The 19,221-nt window shown below is 40.6% G+C and overlaps 1 protein-coding gene across 5 annotated transcripts in view; it reads right to left on the reverse strand.

Moving 5' to 3' along the window:
- The window catches only part of LOC135093267 (GPI ethanolamine phosphate transferase 1-like), a 293,072-nt gene that overhangs the window by 70,642 nt on the left and 203,209 nt on the right, over positions 1-19,221 (reverse strand). For 4 of the 5 annotated variants that reach the window (XM_063992366.1, XM_063992367.1, XM_063992369.1 and 1 more), the window contains exon 12: positions 6,141-6,304. In XM_063992366.1, the coding sequence (XP_063848436.1) occupies positions 6,141-6,304 (164 nt within the window). Of the gene's footprint in view, positions 1-6,140; positions 6,305-15,444; positions 15,641-19,221 lie in introns of those variants that run through there. The other variant, XM_063992370.1, reaches the window with a different exon arrangement.

Raw genomic sequence — 19,221 nt, forward strand, 5'->3', positions numbered from 1 at the left:
AGCAACAGAATGAGAGTAAATTGTCAATATAATTCTATGCAGATATTGATAATACTTAGGATATACAGTGGTACCTTGGTATATGTCCTTAATCTGTTTCAGATCCTTGGACTTATGCCAAACAGGATTAATCCATTCCCATGAAAAAAATCCTGTTGTTATTGGCATATTATGCAGTACATTAATGGGGTTGTATGAAATAATTTAAACACTGCTCATTACTAAAATATACACTGTATTTGATGGCATGTAAGATGCACAAGCATATAAGATACACCCCTATTTCAGCAGGGCACATTCAGAGAGAAAAAAATAAAAATAAATAAAAAAAAAAAAAAAAAAAATAAAATAAAAAAAAAAATGTATTTAAGCATGTAATGTTTGAAGCAAGCTAGCAGTACAGCTGAACAAAAAGCAAGCAATCACAATAGTAAAGATATCCTACATAATTGTAATAATAAAACAGAGGTAGTGGCCTAGTTACAGTGGCAAGACGAAGAATGCAGCCCAGCTGCCGTGATGTCAACATCATACTTGGCCCATCATTGAACAGTGCCATATTTTAATTTTCAACATTTCCTTACATCATATTATGGTTGAAAAATATGATACAGTAAATCTTCAGGTGTATAAGTGAGAGAAATTTCAAAATTAAATCTATGGGAGGCCTCAGATTTGCATATAAGATGCAGGGTGATTTTTTGAGCCATTTTTATGAAAAAAGGTGCATCTTATATGCCATGAAATATGGCAAATACAAAAGCAATTAGATGAAATAAATTAAAATTTAACCTCACTTTACCTTGCTAAGAAGCCAAGTGCCTACTAGAATGGTGCTGAGAAGGGAGGAGAAGATGTTGTTGTTTGGAAGGAGAGTCCTGCCAACCTGGCAACACTGCTCATGGGTAGTCGTGACTTTGTCTCGAGAGGTAAACAAGAGTAGTGCATATTGTCATGACTCATTTTGACCCATACAAGTTCTAGCATGTGAATTGTATTCCAAACAAAGGTTGTATAATAAGCAAATTTTTTCATGTCCAAACTGGAAGTATACCAAGTTGGACTTATTCCAAAGTGGACATGTACCGAGGTATCACTGTATAAAATATCTAGTAAATGTTTTAATGCTCTTTTCTCGCTTTAGTGCATACAACAGTGGCACAGTGCTATGATTGTAGCATCATCTGTGGCTGTGAGCAGTGAAATAGTTACTCAGCTATGGTATGTTGAAAAAAAAGAAAGAAAAAAAGACAGAATATAGCCAGCTGAAAATATGATGGATTAAACAAGGTTCCAGATCAAACAATGCTGGAATATCAACTGTCAACCTGTGTAACTGTCACAGTGATATTCAGCCATCTTACCCATCTACAGAGGGCCTAAATTAACAAAATTTTAATTGAAATTTTTGTCTAGCTCCATGTTGCTATGAGTGAAAAAAAGGGATGACTTAAAACTTTTAATACCAGTAATTTTCCTCTGAATTGAATATGATTTATGGGGTGATACTTTCATTTCTCAATATTTCATTATGATTAAGTTTTCTGCATCTAAATTACATAGTGCTCATGTAGTATACATCTGCTGCCAATGAAAGTGGTGCATTGATGCTTTTGTTATGTTTTGTGCCACACACACCAATGTTTTTTGCTTTACTTCTCTTGCTGTCAGAAATGCTGAAGTACTCTGATGACGCCTTATCAAAAGTAAAGTTCTTTTTGACAAAACACACCCTCATCCAAAGCAGTTTGTTTCAATGGGGTGGAATTATGATTATTTTTATGGCATCTTTTCAACTAGTGCCACACAAAGTGCACACTTTTTTGTGGCTGTCATGTTTCCCAAGAAATATGTTTAGACCCATAACTACCATTCTGAAAGGAGTCATGAGGGCTATATTGATTTGGGATATTTGAGACTTATGTGCCATTAACACTTAAACAGTACATTGATATGAAATGTGCAAAAAATATTTGGCACAATTTTCAAGCAAGTAGGGCAAATGTGAGTACTTAATGGGATCAAGAGTCAAATGAGTGATGAAACATACAAATATAATGGTTGGAGATGTTCAAACTGCTTGCCACATCTTCATACTGAGCCCTCTATTTCAAATGAACTGGACACTTTTCCTGCACTATGAAACAACAATTTGTTTATCATGTGCACCACTTTCATCAGTGGTGGAGTGTAGTGTACCTTGTGCTATACATGTACACAAAAAGCAATTAAATGTCTATAATTTTTTCTTTACAGATGTTTCCTAATGCAAAACAATTATTATGGTATATAACTCATTGTTTTTAAGATGTTTCATAGGTTGTAATCAATCCCCCAACATTAAATGCATTTATCTAAAAACTGTGATTTTAGAAAGAATTTAGAAACCACATATTACCTTATGGATTTTATGGATTTTCTTATGTGATATTATATCATTTATGCTAAAGAATAAAAAAGTAAATATGCAGATGCTGAATTAACAAATAAAAACAGATTTTTCCCTGGAGACACTTCAGAAGAATTGCTTCAAATGTCAAAAATGAGTGTCATTCTTTTCACTGCCACCCAGATCTCCTCTACTCATACACTGAACATATTTGTGGCTCTAACTGTAAATCTCAAGTGGAATTTTTATACCTCATATCATGATAAAACAGCCTCTATGAAACTTGTTGTCTTGCCTTCTTTCCACCAGTTTTTCCTCTTCTTCCAAAAAGCTAACTTTGCATCCTCAGGATCCCCCTAAGTGGAGGTGCCTCTGGCATTTTGCCCCTGCTAATTGGGGGAACCTGAGGAGGTATTTTGCTGATTTTACTTGGAATGACTATTGCTTCCATGTCAGAGACATGTCTCTGTGTTCCAAGTGCATAACAGTAGTGATAGTGTCTGACATGGAGGTGTACATTCCTCATTCTTTTTCTTGACCTAAACCTTCCAAACCTTGGTTTAACACAGCCTCTTCTTGTGCTATACATGATTGAGAGATGGCCCACAAAAGGTACTTCAGCCTTCCATCACCATAATCTCATGCACTTTATACCATGCCAAGTCTGTTCTCCAACTAGCCAAAAACTTCTTCATTAATAGTGTCAAAATCTTTCAAGATCTAACTCCTGTCATAACTTCTGGCATCTAGCCAAAAATATCTCCAATAACTTTGCTTCTTCTTTCCCTCCTTTATTTCAACTAGATGGTACTACTGTTATGATATCTATCTCTAAAGCTGAACTCTTCGCTCAGACCTTTGCTAAAAACTCAACCTTGGATGATTCAGGGCTTTTTCCTCCTTCTCCTCCACCCTCTGACTACTTTATGCTGCCTATTAAAATTCTCTGCAATGATGTTTTCCATTCCCTCAATACCCTAAACCCTCAAAAGGCTTATGGACCTGATAGGGTCCCTCTTATTGTTCTCTGAATTTGTTCCTCCATGCTTGCACCTTGCTTAGTCAAGCTCTTTCAACTGTAAACATCTACCTTTCCTTCTTGCTGGAACTTTGCCTACATTCAGCCTGTTCATAAAAAGGATGACCATTCTAATCCCTCAAACTACTGTCCTATTGCTTTAATTTCCTGCCTATCTAAAGTTTTTGAATCTATCCTCAACAGGAAGATTCTTAAACATCTATCACTTCACAACCTTTTTTCTGATTGCCAGTATGGATTCTGTCGAGGCTGGTCTACTGGTTTTCCTTACTGAGTCTTGGTCATCCTCTTTTACAGATTTTGGTGAAATTTTTGCTCTTGCCTTAGACATATCAAAAGCTTCTGACAGAGTCTGGCACAAAGCTTTGATTTCCAAACTACCCTCCTATGGCTTCTATCCTTCTCTCTGTAACTTCATCTCAAGGTTCCTTTCTGACCGTTCTATTGCTGCTGAGGCAAACATTCACTGTTCTTCTAAATCTATTAACAGTGGTGTTCCTCAGGGTTCTGTCCCGTCACCCACTCTCTTCCTATCATTCATCAATGATCTTCTAAGCCAAATTTTTTGTCCTATCCACACTTACACTGGTGATACCACCCTGCACTTTTCCACGTCTTTTCATAAATGTCCAACCCTTCAGGAAGTAAACAGTTCATGCAGGAAAGCCACAGAACGCCTGACTTCTGATCTCTCTAAAATTTCTGATTGGGGCAAAGTAAACTTGGTATTGTTCAATGCCTCAAGAAATTAATTCCTCCATCTATCAACTTGACACAACCTTCCAGACAACTATCTCCTCTTCTTCAATGACACTAAACTGTCCCCCTCTTCTACACTGAACATCCTAGGTCTGTACTTTTCTTATAATCTAAACTTCACATCTCATCTTTAGCTAAAACAGCTTCTATGAAGTTAGGCATTCTGAGATCTCTCCACCAGTTTTTCTCACCCATCCCCCTCAACTGTTAACTCCATACAAGGGCCTTATCTGTTCATGTATGGAGTATGCTTCACATGTCTGGGGGATTCCACTCAAACTGGTCTTTTAGACAGGGTAGAATCAAAAGCTTTTCATCTCATGAACTCCTCTCCTCTAACTGACTGTCTTCAGCCTCTTTCTCATCATTGCAATGTTGCATCTCTAGTTATCTTCTACTGCTATTTTTATGTTAACTGCTCTTCTGATTTTGCTGACTGCATGCCTCCCCTCCTCTCGTGGCCTTGCTGTACAAGACTTTCTTCTTTCTCTCACCCCTATTCTGTCCACCTCTCTCATGCAAGAGTTAGCCAGTATTCTCAATCATTCATCCCTTTCTCTGGTAAACTCTGGAACTGCCTGCCTGCTTCTGTATTTCCATCTTCCTATGACTTGAATTCCTTCAAGAGGGAGATTTAAGAACATAAGAACATAAGAAATAAGGGAAGCTGCAAGAAGCGACCAGGCTTACACGTGGCAGTCCCTGTATGAAACACACCTACCTATTTCCATCTGCTATCCCCATCCATAAACTTGTCTAATCTTCTCTTAAAGCTCTCTAGTGTCCTAGCACTAACTACATGATTACTGAGTCCGTTCCACTCATCTACCACTCTATTTGAGAACCAATTTTTTCCTATCTCCTTCCTAAACCTAAATTTTTCAAGCTTGAACCCGTTATTTCTTGTTCTACCCTGGTTGCTGATCCTAAGAATTTTGCTTACATCTCCCTTGTTATAACCCTTATACCACTTAAAGACTTCTATCAGGTCCCCTCTTAACCTACGTCTCTCTAGAGAATGTAAATTTAACCGCTTCAACCTCACTTCGTAAGGAATACTCCTCATCCCCTGTATCCTTTTAGTCATTCTCCTCTGTACTGATTCTAATAGACCTATATCTTTCCTGTAATGTGGGGACCAGAACTGCATAGCGTAGTCTAGATGAGGTCTGACCAGCGCCAAGTATAACTTTAAGTTATCCTTCAATTCTTTGACTACCGCTTTGGAACCTATTTAGGGACTGGCATCCCAGTGGGCTTTTTTTTTTTATTGGATTTTACTTGCCCTTGACCAGTGTCCCTCCTACATGTAAAAAAAAAAAAAAAAAAAAAAAAAAAAAGGGGGTGGGGGGGGCCCCTTATATAGAGCACATCTCATATGGAAGGAGTCTTCATGACCCTTTATCAAACATCATAGATTCAAAAGCTTTTTATCTCATCAACTTTCCTCCTATAATTGACTATGTTGCACCTATTGCTATCTTCTGTTATATTCATGGTTACTAATTTTACTCATCTGGTAATGGCATGCCTCCTCTCCTATTGCAGTCTTCTTATGCAGGATTTTTTTTTACTTTGTCTGGGTTAGTATTTTCACTTTTATTGTTTCCACTAGTAAACTATGAAACTTACTACCAGATTGTTTTCCAGTCTCCCTGTTACTAACATACTTTTAAAAAAGAGGTGTATTAAGAGGTTTTTAAATTAAACTTGTCAAACTTTTCAGTTTCAAACTGTTTCATGATTTTCTGCAACTCTGGCCGGCTTGCGTTTTATATGTATATCTTCACATAGAATATACTAAAATGCTAAAGAAATACAAGTTAAGTATGTCTACTGTTGTATATACTGCTTGGTTAAAAAGGAAAAGTAAGGAAACCAAGGAGAACCCATGCAGACTGAATACCTTAATTGAAATTATAATTCCTTAAACAATGACTCATATTCTCCTACCTAAGAGAATCCATGCTGCCCACTGGTTTGCAAATGGGAGACCCTCCTTTCGGCTAAGGCTGGAGGCAGTAGAATGTACCAGGTACACTGTGCATACCACCATCAGACCTTGCAAGTACATTACCCCTGGGATATGTCTGTGGCCTCCACCCTCTCCACCACACCTGTAGGAAAACAATACTTGGGTAAAAAATTGATATTTTCTTTGTGCATTTTCTTGTATGAGATTCTTGTTCTTCCAAATCATTTATAGTTAGTAGTTTACACAGAAACCATTACACAATAAAATGTCACACCCCCTTTTGGGATATAATAGAAACATGAAACTGATCTGAAGGCAGGATAAATTGGCCCTGACAGGACACTTAAATAAACAAGATGTTGAATCATATCAAACCAGAAATTGTTAAGGTTAGCCTGTTAGTTTGATTTGTTTTGTTGCTGAGGACACAGCATCAAGAGTCAAGGTACAGTATTAGTGAACCTTAGTGTATTGTGATTTTTATACTCAAGAGGGTAGAGACTACCATAGTCTTCCCCGAAAATCTCTCATCCACATCCCACGCATCTCTTAGTAGTTTTAGTTTTTTAAAATGTGTGTGCTACACATGGCCATATGCCAAGGGACATTGTCTTGCTGAAGTGAGAGTATTTTGAAATAATCACACCAAAACAGGCTGAGGAGCATATCAACTAGGTGTAGGAGGCAGAAGGAAACCACAGCATGGATCCCATGTTATTAAGTAGTTGCCAATAAGAAACTTGACCAACAGCAATCTGCCAGCCTTGCGTGGACTGACACCTGGATTCGACCTCAGGACCACATGAACCTCTCTCTTTCTTTACTGGCCATGACATGCATATAAGCAGACAACCACTCTCCTACCTAGGCAAGCAGATCTTGCAATCCCCAAGACAGACGCGGTAAGCAGAAGACCAACCGTGTACCAATAACACCAAGCTGGCCACCAGCAGGGGAGTGATGCTTCAATTCTGCTGCAGGCGTTGCTGTACTAGTACGGTTATTCCCTTTACTCTCACCACCACCAGTGAGACCAGCCAGTCACCAGTGGCCACTCACCCTAAACCCCAATCTGCCTGAGACAGACACAAGCAGCTTGCCCATCCACTCCTCACTGCTACCAATCAGATAAGCATGAACAGAATCTCAGAGTTCCTTAGGCTAGTTAGGCAGGTAGTACCACCTCATGATATGAGTATTTAACCAAAGGAGAAATGATAGAAAGGGATCCTTCCTCAGCCTGGCCAACATTAAGACTTCCATCCATATTGAGAACAGTCAAAAGTAGGTAAAGGTATTTATTTATTTTCACTTTTTACTCAAATAAGTAATTCATCTTTTCTTTTGGCTTATTTAATTTTTTTTCTTAAAATATGTGATCAGAAATTGGAACATATTTTTGGTGGCAGTTTTTTGTGATATTTATCAAAGTGGTAATTCCTTGATTTTCCAGATGACCCCACATGCCTTAGTTAACTAGATTTTAGTTAGTCTCATGTGTAATTGATTTTTATTACAGCTTAATTCTCTGTTAGGCATTTAATATTTTTTGTGTATGTTTTTTTGTTGTTTTTTTCTCAAGTGTGGTGTTTTTTTCTAGGTGTGCAAATAGTTGATCAATGTTTTGAGCAACTGGGTAATTAACCCTGGGCTAAACCTAACAGGTAGGGTGAAGCAGTATGTGCCTGCCCCTCAATTTTGGACAGGTGGAGGACCTGCAGCAGTGACCAATCTGCAAATACCTATCCTCGGGCTAAGCCTCATGGCTTGGTAGGTGGCATAATAACTACCCCCCCCAGCTTCTCCACCTCCTCTGCTGCTACTGTGTGGTAATTGAGGGGGGGAGGTGAGGAGGCAAAAAATAAAACTCTCCTTTTGTTTTTTCTTTTCCTTTTTTGATGTTAGCACCTCTTGCCACATTGACTAAGGATTTATACTGATAGACAGTGAATTTCAGTATCATGGTGACTGGTGGTAGAAACCTGATAGATATGGATATACAAAAAGCAGAGACAGAGGAGAAGCCATTGTCAATAGGACAGGAGAACCAAACAGAATAAGAGAACTGGAGAGGGAAGTGGACAGTCTGAAAGACTGTCTTCAGCATTTAATGCATGGGTGAAGGGTAAATCAGCTTTCACCAACACTTAAAGCTTTCATGAAACCTCGTGACATACCCATACTAGAGCACAGACATCTTCAGGCAGTGGACGGAGAGGGTAGATTTGCAATATTTCTGTCAAAAATTAAGAATTGTTCCCAGGATGCTGCAGAGCAACAGAAGATGGCCTTAATTAGGGTCAATGCCCAAACAGCAGTTTATATCCAGAGCATCTTAGCTAAGAAACAATCACCAACATGGGAGAAGTTTAAAGACTTCATCAGTGACCTCACAGACCAAAGCTATTAAATCTTAACTTCCATCAATAACTTGCATCATTATAGTGAAGACCCAGTAGAATTCAGCACCCATGTCAAATATAAGTTTGCCTTATTGGAAATTACAGATGGTCCAGGGAGGATTCCTCTCTCCTCCACCCTCTGACTACTTCATGCTACCTATTAAAATCCTTCATAGAGATGTTTTCCATGCCCTTACTGGCCTAAACCCTCGGAAGGCTTATGAAGCTGATGGGGTCCCTCCTATTGATTTCCAAAACTGTTCCTCTGTGCTTGCTCCTCACCTAGTCAACTTTTTCAACTCTGTCTATCAACATCTAACTTTCCTTCTTGCTGGAAGTTTGCCTACATTCAGCTTGTGCCTAAAAATGGTGACCATTCTAATCCCTCAAACTACTGTACTATTGCTTTAATTTCCTACCTATCTAAAGTTTTTGAATCTATCCTCACCAGGAAGACTCTTGAACATCTATCACTTCACAACCCTCTTTCTGATTGCCATTATGGATTCCCTCAAGGCTGCTCTACTGGTGATCTTCTGGCTTTCCTTACTGAGTCTTTGTCATCCTCTTTTAGAGACTTTGGTGAAATTTTTGCTGTTGCCTTAGACATATCTAAAGCTTTTGATAAGAAAAAGTGTGTCTAATGCACTGGCAAATACAGTATATTGAGGAGTGTTAGGAAACTCCTTCTTTGGAAAAAAGTTAGTGAATTGCCCCTGGTACACCTAGTAGTGTAGGACAGGATGACTCCAACATTCCATTTTATTATAGCTGAGATGAGGAGCTACCTGCAGCCACTGGACCTGTTCTGGAGGACTGGTGGAGCCTAGGGATGCTCCAGGTTCTGCAAGGTTACCGAGTCAATCCCAATGGGTAGTAACACGTTCTCCCCCCAAGGATGGGGGTGGGGATGGAGAACCTGAACTGCCCAGAGAGTCAGGTCTCAAAAGGACTCATGGGCATGACAGTGCCAAGAGGTGATGGAGCCTCCTGGTTGCAGCAATGGTGAATGGTTAAAAGAACTCTGAAAATCTGAGGGGATATGAAGTGTAAATGGACACCAACCTGAAACCCATGTGTTGTTATGTGTATGTATATTTAAGGAAACTTATGAAATGTAAAGGTCAGTGAGGTGTATTAGAGATTTTCAGATTTAGTAAGGGGTGAGCCATGTATCACAGTGTTTATACTTGAGAGGGTAGAGAGTACCATAATCTTCCCTGAAAATCTCTCACCTGCACCCCACTCATCTCTTAGTAATTTGAAATGCGTATGCTGGACATGACTATTTTGAAGGACATTGTAACTCAATGAAGTGAGAGTGTTTTGAAATAATCATGCCAAAAGCAGGCAGATGAGGATATTAGTTAGGTGTAGGAGGTAGAAGGAGACCAATGCATGGATCTCATGTTATTAGGTAGTGCTGATAAAAACCTCAACAATCTTAATCTGCCAGCCTGGCACAGACTGATACCTGGATTCAACCTCAGGATCGATCATGCTAACCTCCCTCTTTCTTTCCTGGCCATGACATACATGCAGGCAGACACCTGCTCTCCTACCCAGACCAGCTGCATGACACACATACAGGCAGACATCTGCTCTCCTACCCAGGCCAGTAGATCCTTCAACCTACTAGGCAGATGTGGTGAGAAGGAAACAACCAGCCATGTGCTGATAACACAAGGCTGGCAACCAGCAGGGGAATGACACCTCAATTCTGCTACAGGTGTTGTCAAGGGACTGCCGAGGGATCATGAGGAATTGCCAAGGAATGCTACGGATACCCTGCGGACTTGAAGAGACACCTTCATCCTTACCACCACCATGAGACCAGGCAGCCACCTGTGACCATTCACGCTAGACCTTGACCTGCCTGAGAGGGATGCAAGCAGCTTGCCCATTTACTCTTCACCACTACCAATCAGATAAGCATGAATGGGATCTCGGAGTTCCTTAGGCTAGTGAGGCAGGTAGTCCTACCTCGTGGTATTTAACCAGAGGGTGATCAGATCTCTATCAGAAGTGATAGATAGAGATCCTTCCTCGCCATGGCCAATATTAAGACTTCCATCCATGTTGCAAGCAGTCAAAAGTAAAGGTATTTATCTATTTTTCCTTACTCTCTCAAACCAGTAATTCATCTTTTCTTCTGGTCTATTCCATTATTATTATTTTTTTGTTCAAATATGTGACTGAGGATTGGCACATTAGTAGTGATGATCTATCCTCTTCTATTGTTAACATACCATTGTTTCATATTTCTGGAACTCCACCATCACTGACTGCCACCTCTGCTTCCACTTATTAACCTGATTTGCCTCACCAAAGAAAGCCAATCCATGAAACACCAAGTGTCTCCTTTAAGATTAAAGATCTTATTTTTGTCACTATAGTTTACATAGTTTGTCACATAGTTTAGAGTTGTCCAAACCACATTAAAAACCAGAAAATATTGTTTATCTCATTATGCTAAAATCTATAGGAAACTATAAACAAAAAACATGTCACAATATGTGCTGTATACTGTAGTACAAATGATGGTTTTATAAACAAATCAACTTGTGAACAACCTGTCAGAACAGAGTCTGTTCATAAGTCAGAGAATATATATATATATATATATATATATATATATATATATATATATATATATATATATATATATATATATATATATATATATATATATATATATATATATATATATATAGAGTCACTGCTAATTTTACTTCGGCAAATCACTTGTCTGCTAGATGGTGCCGTTCACATGAGATACACTACACTTCGCCACACAGTCAGGCATTTGGAGAAGAATCTGTTTCAATTTTGTTAGGAGGTAACATCAAGCAATGCAGGCCAAAATTTAATGTTCGTACTATTGTATTTAAAGCTTATCCTCAGGATTACAGATTGTGTGTAGTTAAGACTATGAAAGAATATATAGAAAGAACTGAGAGGCTAAGGACAGAATCTGGAAATGCAGATGGGAGACTACTCATAAGTTATATAAAACCTCATAGGAGTGTTTCTAAGGACACGGTGGCAAGGTGGCTTAAGACAATGTTATGTAAGTGTGGGATTGATACCAAGAGGTACACAGCAGGTAGTATTAGACCTGCGTCAGTGTCTAAGGCCAAGGCACTGGATGTGCCTATTGCCACCATCATGGCAAAAGCTGGTTGGACGCAAGAAGCCACATTTGCTAAATATTATAATAAGGATATACAAGGGGAAATAGACCCTTTTTCAAGAAGCAGTGCCAGGCTCAGTATAATGTAAGGTTTGAAATGTTATCAGCAGTAAAAATCATGTTCTATTTTCATAAATGAAATTGGGTTTTTGTAATAGGAACTTTTATTTACACCTATTTACAAAATGTGAATTTTGACAGAACCCTTTACATACAATACCCACATGACTTTAAAATCTCATGTGAACGGCACCATCTAGCAGACAAGTGATTTGCCGAAGTAAAATTACAGAAGTACATGAGACTTACTGTAGGTTAGTTGAAATGTGCTTCGGATTTTGCGAGGCACATCACGTCTGCTAGATGGTAGAGTTCACATGCCCTCCACTCCCTCCCTTTGTTAATTGATGATTCTTGGTTTACACAACAAAAATTCACTGACTGGAAGGGTTGGGAGATAATATTTCATGTGGGTAGTTGTATCTTTAAAGACTGACTGTGTGGCGAAGTGTAGTGTATCTCATGTGAACTCTACCATCTAGCAGATTGTGATGTGCCTCGCAAAATCCGAAGCACATTTCAACTAACCTACGGTAAGTCTCATGTACTTCTGTAATTAGTTCTTTCCTCGGTGCTGTAGGTAAAATCATTCATGGTGAGTTTCTTTGGTTTTTGGGTGAATGTCAAAAGTGAATGTTATAAAATATATATATATATATATATATATATATATATATATATATATATATATATATATATATATATATATATATATATATATATATATATATTATAACCTTCACCCGAAAACCAAAGAAACTCACCATGAATGACTTTACCTGCAGCACCGAGGAAAGAGTTAATTACCAGCGACTAGAGGTAGCATACAGGTTGACTCAAGATAGTCTAACATCATTTGAGGTATTCAGAACAGAAAAAAAGCAAATTCAACACAAAAAGAAAATGGGATTTTGAGCAGAAGTGAAAAATTTATTTTTTGGTGGCACGAAGTGGATGCCAGTGCTTTATATGTGGGACTTGCAACAATGTATTTGAGATGGAAGATGGGATCCAGCAAATTGCAACATCTACACATATGTAGGTGGCTATCCACAACAAATACTCACCAAAAATAAAAGGATAAGTCAAAGAAAAAGGGAAACAGAGCAACTGTCTCATTCAACCTTCCCCCTCCAATCCCCAACCACCCATCTAAGTAACCTGAAAGAGGGCCTGGCCTTGGAGGGGTAAGGAGGATAGGACACATAGCTCTCACTGTCAGATAAATACCATGTAAAGCCAGGTGGGATCTGAACAAGACAGGGGTAGGAGGAAAAGGAATTTATGGGTGGAACCAAATCGTTAGCATCCACTCAGCACCACGAAAAACTTATTTTTAATTTCCACTCAAAACCCCATTTTGATGTCCACTTCATGGATGCTAATGTTGCTTCCCATGTGGAGGTAATCTAGACTAACCTGGGACATACTTGCCAACCAAGGAGAAGACTGAAGATATAAAGCTGCTCCACTGTAGGCAAAGATAAAGTTGCTCAATGGAAGGTCAAATTGTGATGTAAATGACAGCAGGAATATCCCCAAGAGAAAAACACTGAGTAGAACCAAAACCATGGGGAAACTGCAAGAACATCCAAAGAAACCAACACTTAGACCCACACTTACAAAGAGGTACACTGATCCATAAGCTATGGATGACCAAGCCCCAGTAGAAGATCCCATAGCTTCACAGAATATGTAAGAGCCCTCAAATCTATGAGACCTCAAACAAAAAGATTGGTTAGGCAGGAGGGTCTGAGCCCATCATCAAAACAGGGCATATTGATGACTTGAGTAGAGAGTTAGCGATGGACAAAAGTGACCTGAACTCCACTGGCCTCCCAAATGAGTCATCTCTAAGGAATGGAAGTTAAGAAAAGGCAAAGAAACTGACACATTCCAGACATCATGACCTCTGAAGCATTTATCTGGGTGTGCATGGTTGATGACATTGCACAAAACCTGTGCAATGTGGATAAAGGAATTGGGGCAGAGAGACTTGGGCCAGATGAAGAGATGATCCAAAGAGGCACCTGCTGATGCTAGAAGATAATGGCATAGAGCAGAGATGGGACACAGAGGATAATGAACCATGCCTGGAAACCAAGCTAGAATAATGATAGGTAGGAGATGATCTCCCTATTTGTTCTTGGCCAGAAAGGAAGGAACAGGGGCCAACAAAATCTGAATGTCTCTCGAAACAAAGACAGTCCAAGCTGGACAATGAAACAAAACATGTAATTGTGAAGTACGCAGGCCTAAAGCTAAAGCAATCAAAAATAAGTTTTCTGAGAAATTAGATCCAGTGAAGGAACCTCAGGAAACTGAGGAGGAATCAAGGAGTTCAAAATCTTAGAGAGGGACCAAAAAGGATGGGACTGGCAGAGAGCAGGACATTGAAGGAAGAAGCTGCAGAGCATCCAGTCTGGTCAGAGGGGTCCAGTGAAATGCCATAGCCGTAACAAAATGGAGTCTTTAGAGCAGCGATGTGGGTACAGATAGTAGCAGCAGAGTGATGTTTCTCATGAAACAAGAAACCGAAGAACTGATGTACCACATCTGGAAACAGGATCTGAATATCTTTATCATGCAGGAAGGACTGGAAGGCTTTCTCGCAGAACCAGTACCATCAAACAGAAGTCATGCAGGGCTAGAGAATTATCCATCACCACATGTGGAGACATCTCTCTAGATAAGGTCAGAGAGAGAAAGTCCAGTGTGTGAAAGTTACAGATCTTGGAGGACTTCAGGCCTCTCCCTGACAGAGACAGATGGTTGAGAGGCATTAGAGAGAGACACCAATGCAGGAATTGCTGTCACCAAGGCAGAGCTTGGCAGAGGGAGGCCACCAGAAGAACTTGCCTCTTGAATGTCTGCAGTTTGTGGCACACCTGTAGTAAAACTCTAGCCACAAGAGGAGGGAACAGATACAGGTAACACCATTGGCTCCAGTCAACCAAGAAGGTGTCTGATCCTCCTGCCTCCATTACCAATCAACAGGACACAAACAGAGAGAGCTTGTGGTTGGAGGTGGAAGCAAACAGGTCCACCTGAGGACTGCTGTAAAGATCCACTAAGTCTTGGAATGCAGTCTCTGTCAACTTTCACTCCACTGGTGTCCCTGCCTGATGAGACAACATGTTGGCCCAAACATTGTCTGAACCTAAACTATAGCTGGCAGACAGGCAGAGGTTCTGAGACTTAGCCAAGAAAAACAGATCATCTGAGATGGAGAGAAGTAGGAAAGAACAAGAAGAGCCTTGATGAGAGATGCAGTGGACTGCAACTTGGTTATCCAACTGAAACCTCATGGATGTTTCCCTGACCTCGGAGAATTTGTAGAGAAAAAGAGGGATATTAGGAGCTTCCTGGCATTGATGTGAAGTCAGGACTGAGAAGGAGACCACAGGCCCTGATCTTGCAGACTGTGGGAAGTCTGGAGGCCCCAGCCTGAATTTGAAGCACTGGTAGTGACAATCAGAGTGGGTCATGGAGGGATCCAGGGAGTGACCAACAACAACTGACAGGATTGAGTTATCCAAAAAAAGGAGTGTAGAGATTTGGGAAACTTCTGAGCTTTATCCCAATTGGCACTGGGAAACCAGCAGTTTCCTGTCAGGCTAAGTCTCCTGAACCTCAGTTGTCCTAGAGGTACCACATCCATTGCAAAGTTGAGGATACCCAAGAGGCTGTCCTACACTCACCTGATGAACGTATGAGTTCCCAATGCCTGGTGAAGCTTCTGCAGCAGATGGACCTGGGTGTGTGCAAACAAGCCCAGTGTCTGTGACCTTGTGCCCCACTGCATGCCAAGCCAAGTGATAGACTGGGAAAGAGAAAGAGGGAACTTGGAGAAGTTGACCAGGAACTCCATTTTCTGATAAGTATGGAAAATCATATCCAGATCTCTATGCACTCAGGACTCTGATGGAGCAAGGATCAGCCAGTCATTGAGGTAAATGAGAGCTGACAACCCCTGACTGGCAAGATGTGTGGACTGGTGAGCTTTGTGAAGACCCTTGATATGATGCTGAGACCAAAGGGCAAACTCTTTAACTATAGGATATTGGAGTCAACTTGGACTACCAGGAATTTGCAGAACTGAAGGTGGATGGGTACATGCCAGTATGTAATCTCCAGGTTGAGGTCATCCATGCATCTGGAGACAAGGACAGATGAACTTGCAGAAACAAAAGCATTTGGAAGCAGAGTCTGGAGACTTTGACTCAGCTTGTTCAAGTCAATGACTAGTTGAAGCTTGTTGGAGTCCCTTTTGGGAAACATGGTGTGGGACAGGAACACAGGGTCAAACATCTCTTCCACAACATCCTGCTCCCACAGCTCAAAGAGTAGATGTCCAACCACCTTGAAGCAGGAGTGAGGTCAGGCAGGGCAGTGAATGGGAGGATGACAACTGGCCAACCATAGCCAAGAGAGATCCCTGTGGATGGCCCTAGCCACCCATGACTTGAGTCCATGCCTTCTCCCACTTGGAAAGGAGGCCAAGCCAGTGGGAGTCAGGAGTGTTGGTTCTTGGGAGGCGGGGAAAAGGACTGGGAGGTCTGCGAAGGACCAAGGGCATGGTGAGTTGACCAGTATGATGAGACCTGGTAAGTCACTGAATGGAAGGGAGACTGCAATGGCTGCCCTCTCACAGCGAGATGGGGAAAATCTCCCAGCTAAAACTTGAGTGGAATCCAAAAAACCACTACGAGAACTAGAACAGGTGAGAAGATGTCACTGTGGAGAATGAAAACTCACTGAGGCAGGAAACTGGGAGCCAACACCTTGATGAGCCAGAAAGGAGGCAAAACTGTGGCACTGGATGTGAACTGTCACCCAAGCGGGGACAACTTACAAAAGATCTCAGGAAAGTGCATCATCTCTATACATGTCACTACCTGCTGTGGTACAACTACCCAACACACAGACAGCAACATATGAAGGTAGCACCTGCAAGGCAAGCTGACAGGAGAGAACAGAATGGCAGTGAGTAGAAATCTGACAGTGAGTGCTGTGTCCTGTCCTCCTTACCTTTCAAGGTCATGCCCCCTTTCAGGTTAGTTGGAAGTTAGACAGGTGATTATGTACATATGTGTGTGTGTGTGTGTGTGTGTGTGTGTGTGTGTGTGTGTGTGTGTGTGTGTGTGTGTGTGTGTGTGTGTGTGTTGGTGGGGGGGGAGGGGTTGAGCAAGACACTTGCTTTATTTTCCTTTTTCTTTGACCTATTTTCTTTTTTCTAGCAAGTATTTGTTGTGGATACAACATATGTGCCTACACATGTGTAGATGTTGCAATTTCCTGCATCCCAACTTCCATCTCAAACACACTGATGCAAGTCCTGTATATAAAGCATTGGCATCCACTAAGTGGTCATCAAAATTGTTGCTGAAAAGAGCAGGTAAATAAGACAAATAAAATCTAGCTTCCCCAGCTCCCGCACGAAAATCTTGCTAGGGATCGCATGTTAAAGAATGGTGAACCATACTCACCACTGCGACTGTCGCCCAATTGCTGAATGCGTAACATTTTGAGCCAATCAGGACCCAACCTAGTGCACATGGACCACTTGTCTCACTGTGTTTTGATAGCCTTAGGGCTTTATTGTGGCTCCCCTCATGTCACATCCACTGCTTAGCCCATTGTCATTATTTTTCACACTTTTGTTGCTTATGGGTCATCCCTACCACTGACATCCCACTACACCACTGCATCACACCAGATGTGAGGTCAAAATACATACACACACAGTTTTAGATGTGGTGACACTGCACCACTGCATCACACTGAATCTGAGGGCAAAATACATTCACTCACATGGTTTTAGATGTGGTGGTGTTGCACTGCTATGTCACATCAGATGTGAGGGCAAAACACACACTCACATAGTTTTAGATATGATGGCAATTGCTGCATCACACCAAATGTGAGAGTAAAACACACACACTCACTTAGTTTTAGATGTGGTGGTGCTGCATTGCTGCACCAGATATGAGAACAAAACACACACACTCACACATGGTTAGATACAATGGCACTGTACCTCCACACTGCTGCACCATGCTGAATGTGAGAACAAAAAACACATGCTCACACAGTTCTGTGCCATGCCAGAATAGATAAGCATTTTTTCCAGTGTTTTAATGCCCTGAGTTTCGCAATTCTCAAATTTAGTGCTATGCCTCTGAAAGAAAGCAAGTGCAAAACTTCCAAGGGTACTCTAATAGCAAATGTGGGAAGAGGTGTATAAAGGTGATAAGGAAGTGTAGCATGGTAGCTAGGTATCAGTACATACCTTGCAGGAAGACAGATTCTATATGACTGGAGAATGATTGATGGAAGCAGAGTTAGAGTGGGATGTGAAAAAGTGGAAAAGTGAGATAGACAGAGAATTGAAGAGAATGGATGGAGGAATGAAATGGAATAAAGAGGTACCCTGGAATGGTACAAGGAGTGGAGAAGGGAGGGAATGGATAGTGATGCTGATGGGACTGTGTAGAGGCAAATGAAAAGATGATTGAGGTATTGAAGGGTTTTCTGGAGAGAATTTTGTGTGTCAGATGCAGGACTGTGTAGAAATGAATGAAAGGATGAGTGAGGCAGTGAAAGTGTTTCTGGAGAGAATATGGTGTGGTACACGCAAGACTGTGAAGAAACATCTGAAAGGATGAGTGAGGAAGTGAAGTAGTTTCTGGAGAGAATGTGGTATGTTAGATGTGTGGTAACCTTACAAAGTTAAAGAAGACAGAAGAAACAAGAAAAGAAGACTGATGAATGAAGGAAACAGAAAAATATGAAGAAAGAAGGAATAGAGAAAAGTAGAAAAACCCAGTACCAATGCAATTGGTTTGTTTCATTCTACAGGAGTCAAAGTTCCAAAGTCCTGGGGTGGTATTAGCAAAGATCCTTAGCCTTCTGCTCAGCCTTCTGTTTAAACTCATGCTTATTTCCTAATCATGCTTAAGGCTGGGCTGAGTGTAAATCTTAAGCCTCAGTATGAAATGGTAAAAGAGCAAAACAGTAAAATCTTATATTTCCTAATTGTGTTACCAGTGTGATCTTTTTAGTTTTGGGTGGTCAAACAACAAAACATAATAATTTACCTTTGATTTTGTAAGGATACGAATGCATGATTGTGTTTTTTTAAAAGCAAATTAGACCCTGCACAAGGCATGAGTATTTTGTCTCAGTGTTTACGACCTTGAGCCTACAGGGCCACATCACCCCCACTCAGCAGCTCCCATTTTTCCTGTCCTTTTTCTTTAGTATGGAAGAGATGATGACCTCTAAGGCCAAAAAGCAAATAGAGGAAAACCAGCTGGACTGATAAGAAGGCTTTCCTTCCTCATCCAGTCAGTATATGAGGAAAAAAAGTAACCTGAAGGGCTTCACTCACTAGAGCCAAAT

This window comes from Scylla paramamosain, chromosome 42 (genome assembly GCF_035594125.1).
Source record: "Scylla paramamosain isolate STU-SP2022 chromosome 42, ASM3559412v1, whole genome shotgun sequence".
Taxonomy (NCBI): Eukaryota; Metazoa; Arthropoda; class Malacostraca; order Decapoda; family Portunidae; genus Scylla; species Scylla paramamosain.